Source organism: Bombus fervidus, chromosome 9 (assembly GCF_041682495.2).
Source record: "Bombus fervidus isolate BK054 chromosome 9, iyBomFerv1, whole genome shotgun sequence".
NCBI classification, from domain to species: Eukaryota; Metazoa; Arthropoda; class Insecta; order Hymenoptera; family Apidae; genus Bombus; species Bombus fervidus.
In genome coordinates, this window is record NC_091525.1 from 2,069,166 (window position 1) to 2,096,329 (window position 27,164).

General features: G+C 38.0%; 1 protein-coding gene across 5 annotated transcripts in view; it reads right to left on the reverse strand.

Annotated features, from left to right (window-relative positions):
• LOC139990893 (cyclic GMP-AMP phosphodiesterase SMPDL3A) overlaps positions 1-24,495 on the reverse strand; it is a 51,213-nt gene extending 26,718 nt beyond the window's left edge. The window contains exons 1-3 of one of the 5 annotated variants that reach the window (XM_072010503.1): positions 24,034-24,479; positions 23,827-23,962; positions 187-260 (exon numbers count right to left, since the gene is read on the reverse strand). In XM_072010503.1, the coding sequence (XP_071866604.1) occupies positions 187-244 (58 nt within the window). In that variant the 5' untranslated portion in view covers positions 245-260; positions 23,827-23,962; positions 24,034-24,479. Of the gene's footprint in view, positions 1-186; positions 261-16,701; positions 16,874-23,826 lie in introns of those variants that run through there. The other 4 variants (XM_072010506.1, XM_072010505.1, XM_072010501.1 and 1 more) reach the window with 4 other exon arrangements.
• Between the last annotated feature and the right edge of the window lie 2,669 nt (positions 24,496-27,164).

Below are 27,164 nucleotides of genomic sequence, written 5' to 3' on the forward strand. Positions count from 1 at the left end.
AAGAACACCGACCCATATTCGACGTGGAAAGTTTCACTCGTTTTAATAATTCACCCAGTCGGCAACATGATTGTATGCAACGAGAAATAACGCGTACAATTCAGGCGCGCGTTACGTAGAATTGAGGTTGGATCTCCGCGGTACGGTAGCAAACACAGTCGTCTATATATGTATGCATACATTTACCTATTTTTCCTTGCACCGCGCATAGCCACGAGAGCAGCATCAGATAGTCACGAATCATCTTTCCAGGTTTTGATCTGTAATCAAGTAAATCAAGTCGCTTAAAAAGTTGATCAAAGTCGATCGAGCGCCAAATCTACCATTAACCCATAGCAGAGCCCTTGGGAACGATTCGCGACATCGGTAATCTCATTGTCATCGAAATTTACTACTTCAAAATTAACATAATTTTATGGGTAAGTTGGAATAAAACCCTGGCCGCCTTATGAAATTTCATGAATCCGCCAACTCGGATCCGTTCGGTGCTAGGAACAACGGCTGCCCTCGATTTTAATCTGAAATTTAATTTCGAAGGTCGTTGACAACGATGTGTCTTGTAAAAGAGCCGTGACGAGGAAACGTGCATCATAAAACACTTTACAAGCCTCTTTCGACTGCAGCGATAGACCTCGGAAAAACGTCGACAAACCAATAACCGCTACTCGTGGATCGTTTGACGACATAACAAAGAGCTGACGCAATACTTGAAGCGCATAAATACGCAACGTTTGGGACGACGGCGCGCGTCGATGGAAGCGAACGTTGCGAATGAGCTTTAGACTCGTTAGCGGTAGATTTGCTTGGTAGAGAAAATATTTCTCTCTTTTCTAAAGTAACACAACATTATTTCCCGAAACGCTACGAATATTGATGAATTTTTGTGCAATTTTATATGAAATTTTCAGTTTTTCTAAGAATATCTCTATTCAGCTGATTTTAAGAAGTTGCAGGGTATTATCCGTATAGAAGTTTAGTTGTTCCGTTAGAGAACTACCAAACCATTTTCTACTTGTATAAATTCTAATCCTGAACCAATGATTCGAACTAATTTTTATGCTACCAATACCTTCGTATACGTGTATGTAAAAACATCAATAAGCAGTTCGCCAAACACGTAAATCACAAATCAATCGTAAATCTTGTTAAAAATAAAACATTCTTAAATAAAATAGTAAAATAACGTTCCAAAAAGACTTTTCATAATTAATACCATATTTAAATGGTATAAAAGCACTCTTTGATCGAACGATTTTCTGTCACTTTTAGTTTCAAGACCCATGCATAAAATATAAGACAAAAATCGAACTCAATTAAACTCGGTATCCGCCTTTCCCACGGCAGTAAAGTAGTTCAATTAGATATATTCTTGATATAAAGCATTATCACGGAGTTACGTTAATTATTCAAAGAATACTTGATGCGAAAGGTAAGTCTTTCGAGTTCATAACTCGATGCTCGTCAATATTTAACGTCTTTATGAATACTTTAACCGGCGGAAAAGTTAAACGCTCGCTCGTACCTTCTTTCACTTGCTGCTAGAAACCATGAGTATGGTTTCTGGCGGTGCAAACACAACAAAATCGACGAGCTTTCGTGACGGCGCGTGGTGCCACTTTTCTATTTCAAATTTTCACTCTCGATGGATACCAACGTTAAAGTCGAGATAATCGACTACGATCATCTACGTTTACCTAACCTGGCTCGCTATAATTTCTAGCTGGTAAACTCGATTAATACTTTTTCAACGATAACTCCACATCCCGGAACTTTTTCTCAAATCATTAAAAAACAAATTATTACATTATCGACGAACTTACAGGTCTTAATGAATGTAGACACAAGTATAGACAAAATCTGTATTTTTAAGGAATACGTTTGATAAATATAAGTTATGATCTCGCTTTGGCTCTTTTATAACTATGAACTCGTATACCTGCAGGGCTTTTTATATTCAGATGAGACGCTCGTCACGAGGTAAGGGTCGATATGTAGATGTAGGTCATCTTATTCGATAATACGAAGAAATTGCAGAAAAATGATCTCGGTGACATGTGGTTAATAAATGAATACGAATATGGATACAAAGATAAATCATTATTTTTGCAAACTAAACGTAGATTTGTAGATACTTGTTTCTTTGACATTTTCTCATAGCAATTATTATGCCGTTTACTCGGTTTCCTTGTTCTATTTTTCCCCCTATGATGCCGTTTATATATCATAAAAGATATACGATATTTCTTTCAAGAAATTAAGTCATTTTTGTTTTTATGAAAAATATCACACATAGAGAAAGTTGGGATAGATATGCTATTACGCCGACTATAAAATCATTGTTTCTTCTTTCATGTTTTCTCTATACCTACTGTTTAGCAGAAAACGCTGGTTAGTGGCATATTTTGCATAAATAATGAACGTTGCGTCACCTGAACTAAAAATTATAATCAATGATGGAAAAAGTATTTCGCTCACCTGCAGCCTAAGTAGGTTGATTAACTTTACTCATGAAATTAACTCATTAGCTCCTGTCACGAGGTGTTCCATAAATTTCTAGATGCACTTGTTTGCACGTTCTGATAAGCGTTCGCGACGTTATATAATTTTGAACATTAAAACACTTCTTTTAATCTATAATTTTCCTCTTCGTACTATAAACTACCCTATTAATAATACATTATAGATTATTCATAATGATTAAACAGATGACATTTACGTTTTGCACGCTTTAAGTAATATCGAAAGTATCGAAATTTTGCGAAAATTGTTAGATCCATAATTCGTTCAGAAACGTATCTGGTAAATTATAATTAGCTATTAATATCGATATCGCGTTATTAATTCGTAGCCGACTCACATGTTACGTTTAAAGAAATATTAATAATCTCAATGGGAAGAAGCTAGGTAGAGTAAAATGAGTAAAAAGTCGCGGTTATAGGAACTTTGTACCTATTATACCCGCTAATAATGGAGCACCATTAATAATAATTATTGCTAGGAATTTGTAACTGTATTGCGTGTCTAAAGAACGAGGCAATATCACTGAAGCTTCTATTACAAATATGCTTTCACGTCACATACTGCTTTAATTAAGATAGATTATAAAATAGTAGTTCGATACTGGTGTTTCGACCCTTTAGAATTGAGCCACGAACCGTTCGAAAATCAGTAGCGAATAACGTGAAACGATCTCGTCGCGTACCGCGTCGTAATGCTGCTTCATTTGCGAAGTCATTCAGAAACGGTGATCCCTTAATTGTTTCGAACGTCGTATTTACACGTGTTCTCTTTGCGAAACTCGAAAGTAAACTCGACAATCACGCGTATTCCTCGAATCGAATTGCTTAGCAGGTTTAATTGCCTCAAACAGTCTGCAAACTTCCACAACGCGTAAAGTACTTACGTACGGATTTAATCCCGATCCCAACGCCGTACAATAGGGGTCGCGTATCGACGTATTTCGAATCACAATTTCTTCGACGTTCGACCGTACTTTTTACGGATTGTGTCGGTGCTATCGACGCAACGAATCTTAGAAAGTAGAAACGACGAAGCGGATTTAATTACGCCCTGGGGAGCGTCATTATTCTATGGTTTCGTGACTATCTGTACTCTTGTAGCCAAACATTAAGCAATGATTTGATATCAGGCACGCATCACGAGCAATTAATACTCGGTTCGTTCATGCTTATTCTTTGCAACCTTTTTAACGAAATTGCTGAAAATTTTCCGATGAAGGTGATACGAATCATGGTCACGTTCGGACGTATTTCAATTACGTGACACACGAGTTGTAACAGCTGTTAAACTTTTCTCTGTGCTTCTCTGGGTCTTAATTTTAATTTTTCACTTTATTTATTTTTCATCGAATTTGTTATTTTCAGTTGCACGGACTGTCAGTGTGCATACATTGGTACACGCACGGCTGAATAGCCGTTAAATGTGAAATATTGTACGTTGAGTAATTTATTTAAGCGTTGAACGCCACGTCCTCCGTTTATTGGGTGACGTTTTTTCATCTAAATAGGCAGGTCGTTACGAATAATTCGCAAAAGTTTCCATATTAATTCAATAGTAACAAGAATATTTAACAGTAATAACACGTAAAAGTGTAGGTATACCAACGGTTGCGAACGATATAATATGCAGAGTGTCTCACGCAAGTAGGACAAGCTATAGCTCTGAAATGATAGACGATAGAAAAAATGTTCACAGTAGGTGGTACATAGTACGTAACGCGTAAGTGGCTTATAAACCGTCTATTAAAATCTAGCGACTAAATACCAAATTTGATACAATTAAGTATTAAAAAGTTAACGTAAGGGGAGTATTGAAGGACCAGGATTATACGTGGCGCCGGAATGCTTTCGTTAAAAAGAAATTATCGGTCGAAAATGCGGGCATTAGTGTGAGCGCATTAACGATAAATACACACCTTTGCTGAAATTTTATGACATCCCCAGCACGAGGCCGAAATTCGAGCAATCGTGTACCTGGATAACGCATGATCTGCAATAGACGGTTGCACGAACCTGCCCACCTTAACGAGGTAATCGAGCAGAAATGAAAAATTGCGACCCGGTCAAGTGGATGTGCAGGCGGTAGCCAGCGTTTTTTGTTTAATCTCGTCCGTGGTATGATTTGATGGCCGTCCACCTCGACGAGATGGATTTTAATACGATCGAGAATAAAAGGAAACACGTATGATGAAAGAATTTCAATTCAGAGGTGGATTTTCATTGACACTTGATTACCGAAAATCAGATATGCCAGTTGATACAGCTAAAAATTATTCTGTTTTTTTAATTTATTTTACGTTCTTTTATCTTCGTTCTCGTACATTTAATTTTACTAAATCGGAGTTAAAATATCTTCATTTAAATTAAACGCAGATACTTAATATTTCAAATATTTTTTAAATTACTAATTAATAATATTTAATTAATATTTTTAATTAATCGTTTTTAAGCGTAAGTAACTTACTACGATCTCCTAAAATATAAAATGGTGCATCTACTGGTGTATAACAAGTATATAGCTCAATTTAAAAAATAAAGTTAGTAAAGTTAAAATCTTTTAAAGCGTCTCCACTTCTATAGCAAGCACATGCACCGCTCGAAACCATTTTAATTCTACCTAATGAAATTTTCGTTTATCTTCTACGGTTTGACCCACTTATTCGAGGCACCTGTATATGTCATAAATATCAAGGAACGTATAACAAATTTTAAGGGTATAACAATGATATATATTTGAGTATGTTTTGCGAACATTTTCCGCAGAAATTAAATATTTCGAACAGCGTTGAATATTTAGCAATCTTGTCATATACTTTTTGTTGAATGACTGGAAGGATGGTTATAAGTAAATTTAAAGATCGGTCATCTGGATGATACGAACGTTGTAACTTGCAAGATTTACGTAACTCGCGCAATAACCGTTCTCGCGTGTTTTTATAAATTTTCCCTGGCAAAAGAAAAATGCCAAGTTAGAACGATAAAGACTAATCGACGACAGCACAAGTAGGGATTAAGTCTTAATATACAGTATCGGGCAAGATTAAACAGAAAATTAAAGCTACGCAAGTTGCAAAGTTTAATACGAAGCGTGTTTCTTCATTTTGTCTTTAGAGCGTAAAGGCTTGTATCGTCTAAATCTCGATTATGAAGTAAAGCAATGAAAGCGTGCGGCAGTTACTTACATCTCCATGCACTGGCATAAAGGGTTGAAAGCATCATAAACAGCTTGTGTTGTAACAATATTTTTCTATCGCTTTTACAATTTCGCAAAATGTTGCTCGGTATAGTAAAATTTCTACCGTAACTTGAGGTTTTTCAACCTAAATCGTATCGACGATGCAATATGACTTATGGTATGACTACATATACAGTGTAGTAAAGAGTAAATCTCCATGTAACTTTTAGACGGAGCATAATTTAAAAAATTCAAGCTGTTCGCGTTAATAAGAACCCCGGAAGTATGGAAATTTATTTTCCTTAAAAATTCTAAGTTACATCTTTCGATTAAACTTCTTCTGTTAATTAAAAATTTCATTTAGGATTTTTAACTTAATTAAGAGTTTCCTTTGGAATTTATAAGTTGAGTATTCATTTTCCTTTTAGAACTGGTATAAAGTTTTCTCCTTTATAAAACTGTCATTTTTTTGTGTCACAAACAAGTAGGCTGTATCGTTTAATCTTACACGACGATTGAAAAATCGGCAGATTGTAACAGAAGGGCAGATGAGAGTGGCTGGAGCAGATATGATAGATCGAGATACAGTTTTTAGCAACCACGTAATTGATATAACTTGTCAAAGCAATTTCCGTGAATTGTGCGAAACAATTTCTAACGTCAGTAAAAACTGGAGTAATTCGTGTCGCGTCGAATCGATTGCGTTATAATTATATAGACGGTGCATGCTGGTAAACGTATGTTTGACGTTGAACTACAAATCGAGGAGTCATTAGCGAGTCATCTTATGGAAAATAATCGTCCTTCTTATCGCTCAGTTAACCGGAACGAAATGTCTACCGAACGACCTCGTATTACGGGTGAAGGGGTAATTATTGATGCTTTTCTCGCCGATGTCGCGATGATATATAACATGTATATATATATACTATACAGAAAATAGAGTTGGTGCAAGCCTGGAGCTGACAAAGCATCGTTCTTGTTATTTACAATTAAGGGAAATGAATCAGGTACAGTCAGCCGCGAAAGTCTACATATACGTATCTACCGAATTTTCTGTATCTGACTCAGCACGTTAAGGTTTCTAATAATAAGAAAGACGTTATAGACCGTTGGGAATTTGAGCAAAACGTGAGAAACAAATTTGGACGTAGAGACAAATTTGAACAAAGCCCAATAAATTACCCTTAATCTTTTGTTAACCTCTTACAAGTTGACCTTCTTTCTTAGTTCTTGTAATCCTCTTACCAAATTAGCAAGTCAATCGCCTTGCTTCCTCGGTCAATCTTTCACCATTAAACTGTTGTAAATCATTCCGTAACAGGTACTAATTATCTCCTTATAAGTCGAACTTTGAATTCGACAGTTCTTTTAGCGAAACCAACAAATACGAAATATTACAATTTCGCTTTGGACGTTAATCTGAATGCCTGAATGCCGTAATTGCCAATGGGTTAATAACGTACTTCCGGAAATACACGATCTCTTCTTGATCAAGAACGCGCGTCGAGAAGGATTATTTATCGGAATGTCGGCCATCGTCGCTGCAGAGAACGAAACTCTCTCTCTATCTATCTATTTATCTCTATCTCCATCTCTGCCTTTCTCTACCTTTCCCATTCTCTCGTCTGTCTCTGTCTGGTAATCCTTTGGTCGTGGGCACCGTGAATCGGCAGAGGATCACCGGTATTCGTGTAAACGGAAAAGCAGAGAAATTCCCGCTGGCCCGCAGCCGTGGCCCGAAATCGAGCTTTTAAACCGATACTTTTATCCAGCGATAGTGGCGTAGAACGAATCTCGAATCTCGCTGGTAATCGCGGTGATGCGGTTTCAATGCGGGGCGAATCGGGCGAAGGGAGAGGAACAACGCCGACCGTCATTTGCGCCCGTTTCACGAAATTTCGGCCGACCCTATGCTCCGGCGGCTGGAGTCGTCGGTAAATTTGTTCGATGTTGTTTGCGTTCCGTTCGCCAAGAGAGAGGGATTGTTGAAAGTGCGGTAGGTTAAAAGCGTTGTTTGATATTTAGGACTTTGTTGGCCTCGGACGAAACCGCACGGTAAATATGCCACGCGAAAGAGAAGGCATAGAACACACGGGGCGAATATTTGAAAGAATTGCAAAGTAATACGAACGTAAAATACAAAAAATTTCATGTCAACTGTTAATCGACGTAAATAGCGAAAAACACGTGCAAGCGCTACGTATACGTGTGTATATATAGCGGATATAGAAAGTATCGGCAAGTATCCTTATTTTTGCAACGAAGCTCTTCTTTTTATCAGATTCTAAATTTCATTTTCATAAATGGTGCGAAATTTATGAAGCCATACGAAAGTGCTACTAAATAATACTTAAACTTTCAATTTCGGTATAAAATCCGAATTGTCCTGTAAATATCAATCGTACGATTCTCCACAAATTATTTTTAGAATTTAATCTTAAAGTTAAGATTAATAATCTGTGGAAGACACGATGTTGATCCCTTAAATACTTTTGAACCCCACTCTCTATACAGTAACGAGTATGACCTGTGTAAATGTGTCCTGTTCAAATGCCTGTGTGGGTGTCTGTGTAAGAGTGTTTGTGCCTATGCATGAAATATCGTTGTATTCCAACGATTATATAATCGTAACTTTGTACGTATTTCAATACAAATCTGTTCGATAATTGCACGCTCGACGAACGGCCATACTAAACACAATCGCATTTTCCACTCGCATGTCCACTCGATCAAGCCACCTTGTCACCACTTGAAAAACGTGCCACTTCCGTTACTGGTGCGAGCCGATTTGAAAAAGCAATTCAAGCACCCGATCTCGGGCCCGTGTCCACGTTCAACGATAGATCGCGTGTTTTATCTGTCGCACAGTTGCTCAACTAGGATGACAAAAGAGCAGGGTGGATAGAAACGGCGGCGGAGATAAACGCGTCAAAAATTTCTTGCTCGTTTATGCGGAGATCGCGTGTCGTCGTATTGCGCGGCTTAAACGCAGCCTGTCACGTGAGAGTCTCTCGAAACCACTCGGTAGCACGCTTTAAATCTGGCAAAAATCAGGGGTGAGTCGGTTTTCTCGCCTCTGCAGCCGCCCTCTAAACAACGACTATCGTCGGCTCACGTGACAATTTCTTAACTCGCCGCCGCGTACGCCAAGTTTTACTACCGGTCCCAGCCTGCCTGTCTCCCTTTTGCGCTTTACGACCGCCACTTTGCGCGCCCGCCCTCCCTCGCCATTCTAAAACTCTCTATCCTTCTCTCTTTCTCCGTTCGCCAACCCCTCGATCCAGCGTCTTTTATGCGCCATTGGCTTACGTGCCTCCCAAGTTTATCGGTAATTGACCTTTGCACCCTACTCGAGAAACCGCATCGGCACGCGGTTCATTTGCAACCGCTCACCGTGATACGTTGAAAACGTGGAAATTTTACCGATACTGGCAAGAAGATGAGCACGGATAAATCGTGATTTATACAGGACGATCGATTGGTCGAAAGAACGATCGTAGTACGTTTTAGTCAAAGTTGAATCGACGCTAAAGTATGGTTTACGGTTCTTGTCGGTTGCGTGAATACACATAGATGGCAAATCATTCATCGGAAGAAAACCTAATATCGAACGTAAGAAGCACGTTAAGTGTCTGAAACTTATCGAACTTAAACAGCAAAACGCGTCAAATATGTTTTACGTTATCGTTATCCGATATCCCTATTCGATTACTCGTAGGGATGCCCTTTTATACCATCACTGTAATTGACATTTCCATATTTGGAGTAAATCTTTTACATTTCCAAGCTCTAAAAAAAAAAAAAAAAAAAAAAAACAGAAAAAACTAATTTATCGTTATCATAATCTATTATATTCCGCTTATAAAACAATTTATCTGCGTGAAATCCACTTGACACGAATCAAAAATATCAGATTAATTCCTCTCGAGTTGCAAGCGAACCCACCTCGAGGTAATCTCTGAAATCTTTCTTTATCAAAATTTTATCAATTTCCATCGCGACTGTTCGCGATTCTATTTAACTCTGAAGAAGCATTGCCGCGGGCAATGAGATCTTTCCATTCGTACGAGCTTTCGTTTTCTCCCTTAAAGCCCGGTTGCTTCATCCTTTGGTTCGTTTTTCAGGCGCAACCATCTGTATTTTCTGGCGAGGAATTCTTACGCTAGCCGCGTGGTTCTTATCGACGTTATGACTTTCATGCTCGTTAAGTTGGCCCGTCGCCAATCAGAGACACACGTATAGAACGCGCCGGTGGGCTTTGTGCGGGTAAACGGAAGTCGTCAGAAACTTCCAGTTGGCACTGAGCAGCCGAATATCGTGCATGCAATTACTCGCCGCGCAAACGACAACAGGCAACTTCGCGCGTACAAGTTGTTGTCGTCGTGGTAGTTTCACGGTACGTTGCCTTCGAAAACATTCGGCGACGGAATCGAAAATCATGGCGAGAGCGTAAAGTACGAAGGGAGACGTTATAAAACTGATGTTAAAAATTACTGGCTTATATACCAATGTAATATTGGTTGTAACGAAGACACAAGTGGAACAAAACTTTTATTATACAACTACGTTTTATGATTTTGTATCTTTCTTTTTCTGTCACACCACTCGCTGCTAGTGGTGCATTAATATTAAGAACAAAAAATCGATTACATCAGGTTTGTGAATTCTTACATGCATAATGCAACAAGGTCATAAAGTCGTTTAATATTTAATTCGTAGCGGACATAATCTTGATGAAAATAGCCGCGAATCAACATCTTACCGAAAATAATATTGCAATAAAAACTATGAAATATTTAACTAGAATATATCTTTATTTCTACAGAAGAATATATTTACTTGTAAAATAACTTTACTTTATGGATGTAATCGTTAATCAGATTAATAAGAAAATAATATAGAAAGATAATGTTTGTTATAGGTACCTACTATATTCTTTTTTCTTTTCTTTTCTTTTCTTTTTTTTTTTTTTTTTTTTTTTGCTGTTCCTTTCTACGTTCAATTAAGCAAAATATACGACTCGTATCAATTGCGTGACTTAACTTAATACAGAATGGGTAGCAGTTCGTGACAGGAATACAAGAAAGGTGATTTCACAATGGCAAATCGGAAGTGCGGAACAAAGCTATTTCATGCAAGATTTTATTCTTGAGACAAATCTCCTTCTATAATTGTGACTCGTTTATTTCTGTTGATAAACACTGGCGAAATTGAAACTAAAAATAGCGTAATTTCTCTTTGTACACTCTGCTCGTTGTAAATGCACGGTGGAGATCGAAAATATCAAATTGTAACGTTATTATTAAAAGGAGTAAGTTCATCGTTTCCTTGTAATCGTTCATTGTAATTCGAAGTCTTAATTCTTCTACCAATACTGTTACTTTCCTTTTGAATTATGTTGTACGTGTCGATTCTACTAGTTAAATGTTTGTTTTATGATAAATTTGAGAATTGCAGAGACTCTGCAAGAATTAGAGAGAGAGAAGTTACGAAAATTTGAAACGTTTATATGAAGTTAATGAAAAGTAAAGCGTTGTGCTAACAACGTACACTGCAGCAAGTTAATCTGTAGTATGTGGTGTAACTGTTAACATATCTACGAGAGTCTATCAAACTACAGCGTAGTAAATTAAAATTAACCGTTCAGGAACATGAACTTAGATTCAAACTTGCAAACTGTTGCATATTCAAATTTGTTACATAATTTTGTATAAACATACCGAAACAAAGTAGCTGCGATTTATTTTAAACGAAGAAATAGCAATTATTCAACTAGGAGAAAAACACTGATTAAAAAACGAAATAAAGGACAAAAATCGGTGTTACTATCGTCTGCTATTGCAACTTTCGACAACTTCGTTTTATTGAGATAGTGTTATCGATTAATCAAAGACATCGTGAAATTATTCGTACGAATACGTTCTGGCGACAAAGTTGCGAGACAAAGCGAGGCTACCTAAATAAATGACGCGGTTCTCGTCAGAGATGTTCAACTTGAAAATGATACTAACAGGACGCGCGAATAAGTCAGGGCAGGTCGTGCAATTATCTCATAGGGTCGTGGTAAATCTGAGAAAAATGGAAGAAGAAAAAGTAAAGGAGAAGGATAATAGAGGGGATGTGCTCGATTCAAAGGAATCATGATTAGAACACGGATTTGGTGCACCATTTTACAGCGAAATACCAGCAAACGAGTTGGAAGGAGGAGCTGCAAGCAGGCCGAAGAATTTCCTGCGCCGCATTCTAACACGCCAGAATCTCTATCTATACTGCTTCCTTTTAATGCTACTCGACCGCTAACGCGCGGCTAAAAGTGTGCAATCGAGGCCATAGTTCAAACGGAAACGAATTTCGTTCGATTCCTAACACCTGTATTCTTTTTCGCCCCCTTACATTCCACGTTTCTTTCTTTTCCCTCCTCTTCCTTCTCTTTGTTCTTCGCTCTTTTCTTTCGATTTACCCATTTCCTTTTTTGAAAATTTCCGCAGCGGGTAATCGTATTCAGCGATTTTCTCGATGTATTCAACGAATGAAATCTTCGAGCAGGACATTGTCGCGAATTGGAGAGCGATCCGATTGAATTGAATTCCGGAATCGTAGAAGTTCCACAACACGATTTCTTCCGACGCGATGCCCGCAACGCAGGATGCAAGAATATAGTTAATTTTCAGAATTTCCCGTTTGTCAGATATCGAACACGATCGAACTGTATTGAAAGTATTAACAGTTACCCGGATTTTCTATGGAAATGGATTAAGTACCAGACATATAGGAAAAAATGTTTGTCGTTTATTACATGAGTCCTATGATAATTTGTGTTAGTAAAGGAATTTGTCAAGTACCGATGGGAGATGAAATTATAAATTATAAAAGTAGGAATTTGGTAACAGGACTTGGACGAGTTTATAATAAACCATTGAGCTTTTACAGCCCATTAAAGTCATTAACAAAACAAATTATCACAGCTTGTTCTACTGCTACTTTATTTGTACTTAAAGTTATATTCTTCGATCGTGCAAAGATAGATAGACGAATTTGTGCTACAAATATTGTTATTTTTATATATCATAGTCCTTAAAGTTTTGAAATCTCGACATCTATAAATATTCCTAACAAATATAAATGACGATGCAGTGCCAATGTTCGAACTGCAACCACAATCATATCGTAATCATATTCCAAGAAGAGATAAAACGTTGAAACGCAACGTATATCAAAATCGATATGCATGATGTATCAAAATTTTATGAAAATCGATAATGCCTAAGTATTGGTAATTCCATCCAGCAACACAACAGCTCCTATCATAAATCAGCTCCTTGACCACTCGACGACTTATCAATATGTCATCCTGGTTTTAAAAACCTGTCAACCGATCACAGTTTCCCTCTCCAGTATCTTCAAAAACAGATTTATACTTTTCCAGTATCCTATCAATCGCTACTTCGTGTACTTGTAATTTGTTCACTCGTTTTTTTGTCGTGTATCGTGGAAATTTTCATAAACCAAGAGTTTATACATTTTCTACTGTATCGCAAAAATGTTACGTAACTGTAACTATATCGATAACGCCAAGCTCTTCCATGATTTCGAGTCAAAGATTTTTTGCTCCTTATAATGGTCCTGCAAATACGAGTAAAAAAGCATGAATTTGTGGTATGTAAATATCGATCGGTTAACGACACTGCAATAACCAAGAGACGAAAAAGAAGCGCAGGAGCGTAAGCGACGGAATCGTCATGGCAGATCGTTATCACGTATAGACTATGAATTAGAAAAAAAAACGCATTAGCATTGCTGGTATCGTGTCAGAGCATTAAAGAGGCTAACTGCCGTCTCGTGGAATATCAGGGAAATATCGCCCGCTTGGAAAATTTATTTCTCAGTCATTTTACATCATTTTACTAGCTTTATTACCGCTCAAGCAATACTGTAACAAGAATTTCATGATACGAACGAAATATCCATATAATATTTTTCAAAATCAACACATTTCGGTTGAAGACGTATTACTTTTACGATTAAGAGGGAAACTTAATTAGTCTTTTAAAGTCTGTCGTCCGCTGAATAGCAATTGACGTGTCACACTCTTAGCACTGACCAATGCATGAACGCACATAGTACCTTTGAAGAATCTTTGAAAGACCTTTCAACGATCTCACAGAGTGTAGTCGACGGTTTTAAGAGACGCGCCTGAAAATTCATGACCTTTCAGGATTAAACAGTGCACTTCGCCGTTTATTAAAATTTCTACGAAGATACACGTGCAAAAACAGACAGGCAAAGCACAAGTATAAAAGACCAAAATAACTAAGGTAGAGAAATTGCAGAATAATTTTCCAAAATTAAATTCAAATATATATAAAATCATACGTTATTAAATACGTTTAAAGTTCAGAAGCTTTCAAGATATTTTGATGAAAAACTTTAAATTTAGAATTCGTGCGTTTCGAGCATTACACTTTGTATTAATTTTATCTCGAACGTTTATTATTATCAGCTAGACACCATAGCAAAAAGTAGGAATGATACGATAAGGGATAGGAATGATAAAATAAAATTTTTGAATAAAAGAAAAGGTTAATAGTCGCTAAGGATTCAGAGAAGTATGGAACAGGATTTCTCTCCGTCGTAATATATTTAAATCAACGAATGAACGTTTGAAACGAATGAAATAGGAAGAAACTAGTTTGAGAAGTCGAAGGTGAAAGAATCTAAAAGAGAATAATATTGAAATTTTTATTTAAAGTAAAAGAATGAAACAATTCTTCCTCGAAACTTTTTAATATAAGTTCATAAGACTGTCCTACAGGACATGTGTATCAATATCCTTTTTTCATTGTCGTGCAATATAAAAGTATATTGTAACAAGTAAGTCCTGCAATAAAGTAGGAATAAATTCTGTGAGTCTAAATTCGACCATTTAGACTAACTTTTACAATATTCATTCCACATAGAATATTTTATGCAGAGAATAGATTGCTGGTATCTGGCGAGTGTTTTGAATAATATACTTATTTGCGACACACGAAAATACGTTACAAACAATTCGTTTCAATTCAATGAACAATTTTGTATGTCTTTAAAAATAGCTTTCGTTTTGACGTTATTAAAGTGGTATGGTAACTCCTTGATTTCATTGCATGCATTATTGATTCAACGATTTGTTGTAGATAAATCTGCCCGCTGCAAAAAATTAGCTTATGTATTTTTAATGGTAACGTGTATCTAATCAAAATCGCACTTGCCTTCTATTACATTATGTAGAACAACAATCCCATATATTATTCGCATATCTATGTACGTCGACGTGAAAAAGAAAGTTCTTTATTAACGTAGAAAAATACATGTTTAAAATAATTTAAAAAGTGCTTGCAACCCTGAATATGCTTTATTTTGATAACAAGTACAGTTAAATTTGACAACCATAAATTATATAAATAATTTCTCATTTGATATTCTAATACCGATTTACTGTAATTTTTTGCCACAGAACATTTTTCTTTAGCCAATTTGATCATTGAATTCGAAAACATTTATCAAAGTACATTCTTCGCTAGAAATTTATGAATTTATGCAACTGACAATCGAATGTTACGGATAAGACGAAGAAACCAACTGGCACACGAAATCTCTTCTCCTTGTCCAAAAGCGAAGACACAAGAGCGAAAACGTGTTTCAGCAAATACCAGTGCAAGGCAACCAACAATCGCTGGCAAGTCAAATAAGCGATCGAGTTCAGCAAATATTACACGCCGTAATATTTGAACAGCGTGACGCATAGGTGCGTCCCATCCAAGATAACGCGATCAGCGTTAACGGAAGTTCGTCAAAGTGCACGAACATACACGTTAGACGAAGCGGTATTTAATCCGAACCGATTCATAATTAATAAGCTGCTTAGAATTTCTTCGTAAGCAGTAATTTCATGTAGCCAACCTTTGTTGGTTTATGGCAGGCAGAGATATCATGGCCTCTGATGGTGCGCTTCATTGCAGCGGTTATCGGTTGCACGCCAAGTTTATACGCGCGGATTGCAAGCGCGTCATCGGTGACAATCTATCATAATGTCATCGCATTGCAAGACAAAGCCGCTCACATCTCTGCCGACACTTTAAAATACAACAGCCGAAAGTCAGAAACGTATATACGCTGACACCTTTCTATTAAATGAATATAGAACACAAAAGAGTATGTTTTATGAAACTGAAAAAAAATCGAGAGAAATAGAATGTCGAATGCAGTTGGACGTAGGATCACAAAGGGTTAATGGTTGTAAAGATTTATCTCTGGTTGGTGTGAATTGGTATAACTCATGTTGTTCCCTATAACGTGAAAGGTGCCTCTCTTGGTGCATGAAAATCGACTGTATTTTTGAAAAATAATAAAAAAATTGTATTTTTTCAAAAAATAAAAAATACGCGGTGAATGATTTGAAAGCTATTTCATAAAAAAAAAAAAAATCCGTTGAGACGGCTGAAGATAGATTGCTATTAAATCTGTTGGAAGTAAATTGCTATTAACGTTCTAAAGCATGAATCTCTTCTATTAAACTGACACATATACATACTTATGCATGAATATTCCATATAAACGTACATAGCTGATATTAAGGTCCAATGATACTAACAGCATAACCAAGGTATGTAAAAGGTAATGCAGGTTTAGGTAATACATATACATGTTAATGCGATATTCATAACAAGTGTATCACCTAGTAAATCGTCCTAGCGTAGATTCACGAGAATCGAAGTTCGATGTCATTCTTTCTATCTGGTAGCATTTAGTTACCTTCGAGCGATATTATTACACGAACGATTATGCATATATTTCTTATATCTTGCATTATTTTGATAAAAATCTTTACTGAAAGGTACGGCTTCGAAAGAACAGAGATATTAGCTTTCTCTATTCAGCAATGGTACGATTAAACAAATGATGCACAGCTTTCTACTAATAATCGTTGATTCAAGATATCTATGATTAATACGAGATGTATTTTACCAGGCGGAAAGTTTTGATCGTTCAACGAGCGTTAATTCCTGATTCGTGCACGTACTAACTTGGCCGTTTCGCACTTGCGTTTCTTTTTACCAGTGAATTTATTCCTCGAACGTGGCCTGCTTTAGCGACAGATGTATACTGGGGACTTACGTGACCGTCTACGGCTTCTACGTTGATTGTGCGCGCCAGCTCGATAATTAATGGTTACTTTTAAGACGTTCTAAAACGCGTCAAAAAGCCGCCGAGATATTCCCTATGATTTACGATGTGCAAAATGTAGCCGCTGCTAAGAGTTCGTTCCGTGACGTGCGTGTCTTCGACTCTCATTTGCATGCGTCTATGTATTCACACGTATGTATGTATATGCCAAGATCACCTGGCTACGCGAAGCTCGAGGTATTTCGTGAAACGCTGCGAAAGCTCACATTTGTAGAATAGAAGAGGAAGCATCAAGAAAATGGCTAAGACAGAAGACGTTGAAATTGAGAGATCGTTGATTCTTCTATCGGAAGAATAGTGGTAAAAGCGGAAATAGTAGTTCTGAAGAAAAACGTGGTTGAAAAGCCTGTTCTAGCAGTTTCGAATGCGAGAAATGTAAAGTTCATAGATCTAAATGCGAAATAAATACGATTTATAAATTATTTCATATAATTACAGAAACGAAAATTAGATGTTATACCGTATCCACGGACCATTTCAAAGACGATGTAATTAATGTTATTTTACAAAATCAAAACAAAGATACTAGTTAAATAGTTACTTTTTCAGCAACTGTCTTAATAGACCTTTATATAGTGTGTAAAATTACATTAGAACTACCTGCCACGAAAACGTATGACCATATTTTACAACTATTCACGGACACATAGAAATGCAGAGAACATAATTTACACAATTTTATCTTGACATTTCCCTCTATTTGTAACTGTTTCAAAGGTCTCGCTCGTGGGAAAATGTATCGCTTCGACAAATAACGAACTATGGCTTTGTTTCGTGATGTCATCGGAAAGAAATTCTCGATTCGACAGTTTATAATCGAAGAGTGCTTTCGACGCTGTGGAAATGTATTAGTCGAAAGACGAATAATTCACGTACGAATCGTAACGATGATTATTCTTCTTCCCCTTGTCCTTACTTTAGAGACATTTCAACCCCCTCTATTCAAAAGTATTCGCCCTCTTGTAATCCGGATCGCCAGATGTCTTTTCACCTTTTAGGTTAGCAGCAATAATTATTGTACCTTTATGTCTCATTAAATCTATGTCTTTTCTCTTAAATCACTCGCCTGCTTGCTCGCTCGTAATTACGCTTTCCTCTAATCATTCTTTCGGATTCCCCTTACACCACTGCGCCTCTCTTTTCTTCTCTTCTCTTCTCTTCTCTTCTCTCATTTTCTTTTCTCTTCTCTTCTCGCGTTATTCAGTCTGCTCTCCGCAAACAATTGTTTTTCCATTTATTGCATGATACGACGATCCATTATTTTGAATCCCTATCCTGAATTTGAACAATAAATTGGACGATCTACTCAACATTTACATTTTCTCATTCGTTGGATACGCAAACGTATATCTTTATCACTTTGACTAGCTCGTTTTTAATTAACAACATCTTTTGCGGATTTATCGCTAATGCGACACGAACCTTTCAAATCACACTCCAAGTTATATAGTTCTGAGCAACGAAAGTAACCCTCACTTTTTTTCCTAATGGAATGATGTTTCTTCCTCTATTGAAATTTATTGCGCACGCTGAGAGAATTCCACCGAGTACCTTTTAAAGGGAAATAAACCTGACCCTTATTGCTTTGGGCATTAGGATCCTGAACAAGATTTGAAATATATGTTACACGCGCTCTTTGATATTGAGCAAGTTTCCTGCGGCAACGATAATTCACTTTGACTAATTTATCGCAGTTTATCGAATTAAGGATATCCAATTTATTTATATTTTGATAAATTTCATACGTTTCTAATTACCCTCCTCTAGTCGAATATACTAGTCGAAATACTATTAAAGATTCCGTTAAATATAAAATAAAAGGTCATTTTACACGTTTCTCGTTTAAAAATTTCTCGTAACACGTTGAGTACTTGTTTGTTACGAAATATCATTTCGTTATTTCCTTTTTCTAACTTTTAAAAACTTCGTCAGCACAAATTTATGTTAAACAATTCATATTATATTCATGTTATACGCGTTCCTTTTTTTGTTCTTTGTTATCAAATCAAGATAGTTACTGTTTATCATTCGGCAATTTATCATAATTTACATTTATATTTTCTCATTTTTATTAAAATCGTCCGGTTCACCACACGTGACAACATTTTGCTTCTATCGGGCATTTTCCAAATATACATATACCGAGCATTATCATAGAATTGTTTAAATAATTTTTTCAAACTCGTTTGGCTATAAGAGTTTCTTACATCGCACCGTCAATTTTCAAAGCTTTACATTTCCAAGCGATGCGTTTCAGAACGAAATCTTCCGGCAGAGAAACCAATTCGCTGGCTCGTTCCGAGATTCGGACGAAGATACATAACGTGTGTATGTGTGTGTATTCGGTATATACGTGTATATTGTGGCGGACAAGAACGTCTAATGATAAATTTCGCCGGAAATAAGATCTTCGTCGGAAAGGGCATTAGCTAAACAGTGACAATTCTCACTAGGCAGGTGGAACCAGGGAATGAGCCGAGTATTTCGGTACAAACGGTTTAATTATCTTGCTGTCTTAGGTCCCGATTTAACGCGATGAAATTATATAGTAAAGGGAATTTAACTGAACGTAATTCGCCGACGGAACGAGAATTGCACGTGACACACTCGCACGTGCATACACGTAGCCGCAATTGTGTCGGAAATCTAGGAAAACAGACTCGTTATCGATCCTCCTGATCAAAATTTGCCAGGGAGCGGTGAGTTTCCTCGTAAATATTTACGATCACTTTCCTCGGCAAACAACAAACAAATTCGCGAAGATGATCGGAACGCACTGCTCTTACGCTTGAAAACGACCACTTTCCTAGATGGCCGAATTTAATGGATCGCTTATCACGCGCGCTACTTTACCTTCTACTTTCTTTCTTTTTCTATTCGAGTTTGAAACAAGGTTTTCAGGCATACGTATTAGACTATGTAAATACCATCAGGAACTTACATGCCAGCGCACGTACGCAATTCAAACATGTCAGCGGTAAGTGTGAAGACCCGTTCGTCACGAACTACAAGAGAGCATCGAGAATCGGTGGAAAATTCGCCCGTGTAAATCACTTTCGCTCGTGTTACGTGCAAATTAGACTCGCCCGAGGCCGCGAAGATAAGAGCACTGGCAAAGTAATCAGGAAAATAGTTGCCGCAAAGTTGCTTCCAAGTTATCGCGCCATTATATGGATTTTTTAAGCACTTCTGCCGCGATTACAGGTATGTGAGGTACGACCGATCGTTCATTCGCCTACTTTCCCTTTGCAAGATAGGAAAAACACAGAAAGAAAATGGAACGATTAATGGGAAGCTTATCTTTCACGATAGACGAGATGACATAAATATCAAAATCTAACGTTCTATTGAATCAGAACGACAAAAAAGAAAGAGGAGAGACTGTAGCATCAAGATACAACTATAATCTTTTAAGATGTATCTTTTCATATTTAGAATTCCGTACAGGTATGTTTCTTCGATTTTTCCACGATGCAAGTTTAAAAGCTCCTTCATTCGCCAACGCTTATTGACGAATTTTTAACGTTATAGACATAACGGAGTATTATCTACGAGCTATCGGAAAATTAATCAAGTGTCAAAGAACTTAGAATCTCAAACAGCAGCAAAGCGGAGATAGTTGGGATATTCGTCATGCTGAAAGTGACGAATAGCTGAGATTTCGAAACAGCTAACATACAATGCTTTTAGCGACATAAGTTCCTCTTATAGGACTTGATATTTTAGAAGGAGAAAACGCTGCTTTTATGCGACATTTATTATTCTTCGAACGGTGAATGGAAACAGCTTCTGCTAACAGTAAGTAACAACATTCCGAAACTATCTTTGATTAAATTAATACGACGATTAATATGAAGATTGAAATACTCCAATATGTATTTAATTAGGAAGCTTTACGATAGTTACTTAACGATATTCGAATATTGAACGTAGACATCAAGTTAATCAACTTGATAGATCTTTATGCACAGAAGTTGTATACTATAGTATTCATAGGAGCGAACGAACGACAGGCCAGTAAATAATTAGTCTCGAATCATTCTCGAACAATTTTTTCATTTTTAACATTTAAAACACTTATACTTGTCCATCCTGCGCATCATCGATTTATCGTAAAACACAATTAAAACGATGTAAAAACGATATGTACTTAAAAGGCGTTTAAAATGCAAAATACAAAATGCATTGGCCGTTTCATCAAGACGTGCACAATTAATGTATACACCGTGAAAAATCGTTTTGTCCCGTCCATTTTTAATATATACATTTCATACTGGCGCAAGTACACGAGCATGAAATCGTATAAGTTTTATTTCGCGCAAAACTGACGGACTTCCTCTCTTATAAATTTCATACGAAAGCAGACAGTGGCAGGGCTCGAACGAATGAACGAAAGACTACACCAAAATGCTGACGCACGCACATATACGTACATATGTTGCTGCTGTGTATGCATATACACAAATACATATCGTATATTCCGATAGGGTTTCGTGACTGTCTCTCTTCTTACACCATTTTTTGTCAATCCGTCAATAAAAAATTTAGATTTCACGTGATCCTGGTTGACCAACGATGAAAGACGAAATCGTCGACTTGAAGCGCAGTTACACTGGATGCGTATCCAAATTGGCGTCCTGATGAATTCAATACGTTGATGTAATCAAATATGTATGCAAAACAAAAATATATATATATATAGTGGCTCAAAAAGGTATTCAAACGCGTTTAGGAACTTTTCGCGTATAAATTATACAAACGATTTTGAAATCTCGTCGATTATCATAGTCGAAGTATATTGGTAAAAGTCGAAAATATATAGAAATTTGTTGAAAGTATACGTCTCGCAAAGATCATCAAAATACTTGGACAGTCGATTATATAATATTTAACGAGACCATTTATTACGCTAACTGTTTCGGACTACCATTCATGCTGTATATTTTTTCTACTAAACGTACATTCGCTTTAAGCGTCTTCTAACTTGTAACTTTTACGTATATTTGCAAATTCGTTTTAAATTTTACTACTATAATCACGACGTTTGTATCTCATCACCATGAAAGTGAGATCACTTTCGCGAGCTACCGTAGATTTCTATAAGCGTATGCATCGCGGTTTCCAGAGCTTTCATTCGCCGGGACACCAGTTCGCTCGAATACGCATCCACTGGAACCACGACTCAACGTCACATGCCAAAGGCAACCATCCTGTATCAAATATACATATAACATCGACGATGTTAAAGCGACGAGAAACGTATTACAAGGGAATTAAACTCATCGACCGACGCGTTTTCGCCAGCCAGCAAATCAGGTTTATGACGCGTAATATCGTTACGTCGAGTCGTGGGATTCCGTACGCAACGTCTGCCGGGTAACTCGAGTATTCGTTTTCGGTCGTTCTCCCTTTTCCTTGGCTCTCTCTTTTCGCTTGCATACGGAAGGAGAAGGGATACGAAAGAGAAAAGGTGAGACGAGCAAAACCGTAATATCCGAAGGAAAATTTGTTCGCCGAAATGAAATTATCCAGCGACGATCTTGCATTATACTCGCGGTCGTACGTGCTCGGCATAACGCGTCGAACTGCTACGTCCCTTTAATACGTGGAATACGTATCGAACGGTCGTATCGTAACTTCCGTTCTCGAATCGACGAAATACCTTGGCCAAATTGCCTGGGATTCGATTTTGCCATTTTTTTTTTACAGCGTACAAATTGATTCATCCTTGTAACACGACGCGCGATGGTGTGCTTCGCTCCGATGATACGTAAGAATAATTGGTTACTCGATACAGCGCCGATCAAGTCGAAAGACAAATAGAGAACGTTCAAAGTTGAAGACACGCGCGACCATTAAGTTTATTTCGATCGAATGCAAATCGCAGAGAACGAAATAGAAGGGCGCATAATTAAACGGTGCCGTGCTCCTCCGCCGTCGTGGACTTTCTCCAACACAACGTCCACCAATGAAATATGGAAGAAATGGAATTAACGAGGAAAAGTTCGACGCGATGCAATGCCGGTTTAATTAAGATGATGACGCAAACATTGTGCACGCGGAGCTATATTTTAACGCATCCCGTATTCTGATTCTCGTTGGAAACGTTCTCGTTTCTCTTTTTTCTCTGCCTATCTCTTGGAACAACTATCGACTCGCGGCATCCTCTTCGATTAATTGCTGCCTTCTATCCGAACAGCAGATACAGGCGTGATTTTGAAACGTATTTAAGATAGATAATGTGAAACTCGTTCCGCGAGATGAATAATTCGACTATCGTATGAAACTCATTTGCGGTTTACTTATTCCTTGATGGAACGCACAGAAGTTAAATTCTCTTCGAGTTCAGCCATGCGTTAAACATTTTCTGACCGCACGAAGAGATCCTGAGATTCTAATCGTTGGTCGTTCACCAAGAACCAGAGATTCGCAAGTTCCAACTTTGCCATTACCACGACCGTTAGTGAGGTATTCATTTAAGCAACGCGATTTGGCGGTTTTTCCTTTTTGATTTCTGCCTTTATCTCTTTTAAGAAACTAAAAGGATATTTAAAAAAAAAAAAAAAAGTATAATAGAAAGAAGAAAATGAGCGAATCACGTTAAAAAATATTATACACACTGATATTTTTCTCTCCCGAAAGGGAGGCTTAGAGTTAATTGGCTGCAGGAGAAGCGAAATTTGAAATTGCAATATCCAGCGCCGCGATACAGAAGCTGCCGGCTCATTTCCATCCGTTGTCCACAAAATCCCGCATAGAGGTTCACCGTGTATACGGCTCATCGGTCGACGAAAGTACGGAACCTAAACTCGTGTATTATATCCCGAGAGCCGCAACGGAGGCAACGACGATTTCAGAATGGTGGTGCACAAAATCGGACATAGAACAGATGCAATCAGCACTTACATGTTCGTCGAGCTGCTACGTAAAAGCGTCGCAAAAAAAAAAAAGTCTCAATCGTGGTGGGTCATATCGGGACGCACACCCATACGCGCACGTTTTTCGATCCCTCGATGCTTCTTTTACTCGGGAAAGATATGATCTGTTAGGGAAGGATATAAAACTCGATTCAATGGAATCCTTTGAATCGTTCCGACTGATATGTTCCTCTACCGTTTGATCACGAACAGCTACCGATCCACACTTCCTGGATCATTCTTTCACGTACGAATACGATAAAATTCCTTCTCCGTCTTCTTCGTTTGAAAACGCGCCACCTCGAGGCAGCCGGTTGCTTCGCGGTCACGCGACCAATTCGTCCGTTGATATTTATTCACAGAGCGTAATATGTATTTAATAACGAAGATATCACGGTGCTAGATCACAACGAAAATCGACTCGATAGTTAGGCGATCACCTTCGAAACCTACCAATCGACACAGCTGTTTTTAACGTGGGAGCGCGCGTTTACGGGAACGAAAAGAATGACAAGTTCCGCGAGCACGAAACGTACCGGAGGTTCGGCGAACCGTGTGCGGCCCGCACCCTCGCACGAGACGTACTCGGTTTGTCCTCGAGCAGGTAGGATGCTAACACCGACGCCGGCGCTGCCACCGCTGCCACCACCGCTGCCACCACTGCCCGCCGGGGGTCGAGGATGGCTCCGGCTTCGCGACTGCGCCCTTTCGCCTCTCTTCAACCCATTACGGTTCTCACCCGTTCGCGCGCACAGTCATAAACACACGTACACGGAAAGACCTTATCATACAGAGGCGCACGGTGTACGATGTAAGACCAACACGTTGGCACTCGCGCGCTCGTACTCGCCCTATAATAACGTTTCCTCCTTTGTATAGGTGCGTTAGTTCTTCCTCGCAACCCGCCTCGTCCATCCTGGCCTTCGTTTCATCCCCCATGGCCTCGTGCCGCGTCGCATCCCCCTTAGCCGCAACACGTAGCCGAGCCAGCTACTCGGCCTGCCTCCGTCTACACCCCGCGATACATCATCGTATCGCTTTATGTCTCGCCTAACGTTTTATTAACCAGAAATCAAGCACGCCAACCTTCTTTCGCGCTTGATCCTGCCAAACCTCCTGCTCTCCCAATTTTCCAGTTAGCGGTATATCTTCCTCGATGATCTTGGACCAAACAGACAAATTGTTTACGATCGATGTAAATCTGACGATGTGTTCGATCCCCCCGGCTACTGCTGATGCCAATAGTTGACATCGTAATCTTTAACTACCTCCTGCAAAGGGGGGAGGGAGACAGAATAACGATCACAGACGTTATGGTTAATTCCTTTCGTACGATCGTCGACCATAGCCGATAGCCGTCAAAAGCGTCTGTCATCCTTAGATGAGTGTTCGTGTCCAATCCTATTTATTTGCTCCAGGTAATTCGTTGCAAGTAGTCGGTCGACTCTTGTGTAATTTCTCTCGGTTTAAGTAATTGCTAAATTTGACGCGCAAGGGAAGATCTCTAACCCACAGGTCCAAAAGATTATGAAACTTTGGCGAAAGATAGAGTATATATAGATATGCATTACGTAACTTTTTTTGCTTCCCAAATTCGCTGTAAGAGGATGCTTCTGGATATCTTGCTATTTTCCGATCTTGCGTTACAACCGCAAGCTGTAGGAGATAGAAAGAAAGCTTTCAAACTAAAGTTACTTTTAAATATAAAAAAGGTTACTTTTAATTAGAACTACAATTTGGTAATGTTACCAAAATTTACCAATGTTACAGCAAGTTATGACACACGATCGGAAAATAGCCGAATTTTATTTAATAACCGGATTTTCAAGGATCAATTTCAGTCCCTTAGAGCGAAACATGGCTATATATGCTCAGCATATCCAAAAAAGTTTCATAATTTTCTGAATTTCTGGATTGGCGATCGCCTTCCTTTGTCAGTTTGAATAAGTATCGCGGTTGACGTCGAATGACGCTACGCGATCGAACGATCGTCGTACCGAAAAGGTTAAAAAATCAAAGTACATCGCATACTCCGACCAACGTTAGTTGTCAAACTTCGTTTCGTCGAACTGGGTGCAAACAACGAGTTTTCGAAAAATCAGTTTAACCGGCGCGAATAATTGACTTTTCAGGGACATAACATGACACGAACAATCGCGTGTCCCCGTCGCTAAAGCTGGAAGCAGGAAATGGGTGGCCGACCACGTGCTTGTCGATTCACAAGATCGCGGAAGAAACGTGATTAATTTGCGAGATAGTTATTCTATTGCTTATTAATAGCGAAACGAGATCGTCCTGGTTATTGTTGTTTGAAAATGAGAATTGAACGGAGCCAGATACAAGGAGCAGGTATTTCTCGATTGCCTTCGTCGATTGTGCTATCGCTTCCTCGTCGCGTAATTGATATCGCGAACGTGGAAGCCAAAATCTGTAGAAGTAAATCGTGAAATTGGGTTTAAATTGTTTCGAATGAATCGAGATATGGAGGTATTATAGAGAATGTTGTGGAATTATCGGGATGTTGAGAGGGCGCTTGCAGAATGATTAACGTATTTAAGAAAATAATCGAGTTTGCGTGTTTGAATATTTTTCTTATTCGATCAAATTTTCCAGATTTGTATTACGTGCTATCCTTTTGTCCGGGAGTATAGAATGACATTGCATTTTCATAAAGAAGCTTTCATTATACATATAATCGCCTGAATTATTGCGCATTAATTATGGCACTTTGAATCTCTATAGATTTTGAGAAAATGTAATTTAGATATTTAATATTTTCTGATGCCATTTTCACGACCTGAATTATCACGTTCAACACATTGTCACGCTGTATAGCGTTAAGTATGTATAACGCAATGCGCGCAGAAAATTATATAAACAAGCAATCTAGGAGAATAGTTTCTCGATTGTTCTTAAAATTTTACGGAGCTTTTGCGATATTGGGCGCTTTAATAATGGAAGTGTATACATCTAAGAGGATTTGCCTGGAAACGGTATAGCCCGATGTACGGTGAACCAACAAAGAATAGAAAAAAGTTTCAACACCCTAAGAGGTGCTTTTAAGCTGCGTATAATTTTATTAATTTACAAGCGAATCGACTAAATAATTTTCTACGTTCCTTTTCCGTTTTCAAATTCCTTCGCTTCTCTCTCCCTCCAAATGATTAATTCAAGCATGTACATTTTGACTACGACGAAGTGATTATTCAAATACGTGCATTTTTGAACACTACAAAGATACGAAAAAATTGATTTCTTTCTTTTTAAGCATTCGCTGAAAATAAATTCGAAGAAGACAAGAGACGGAACAATAATTATAGTCACAAT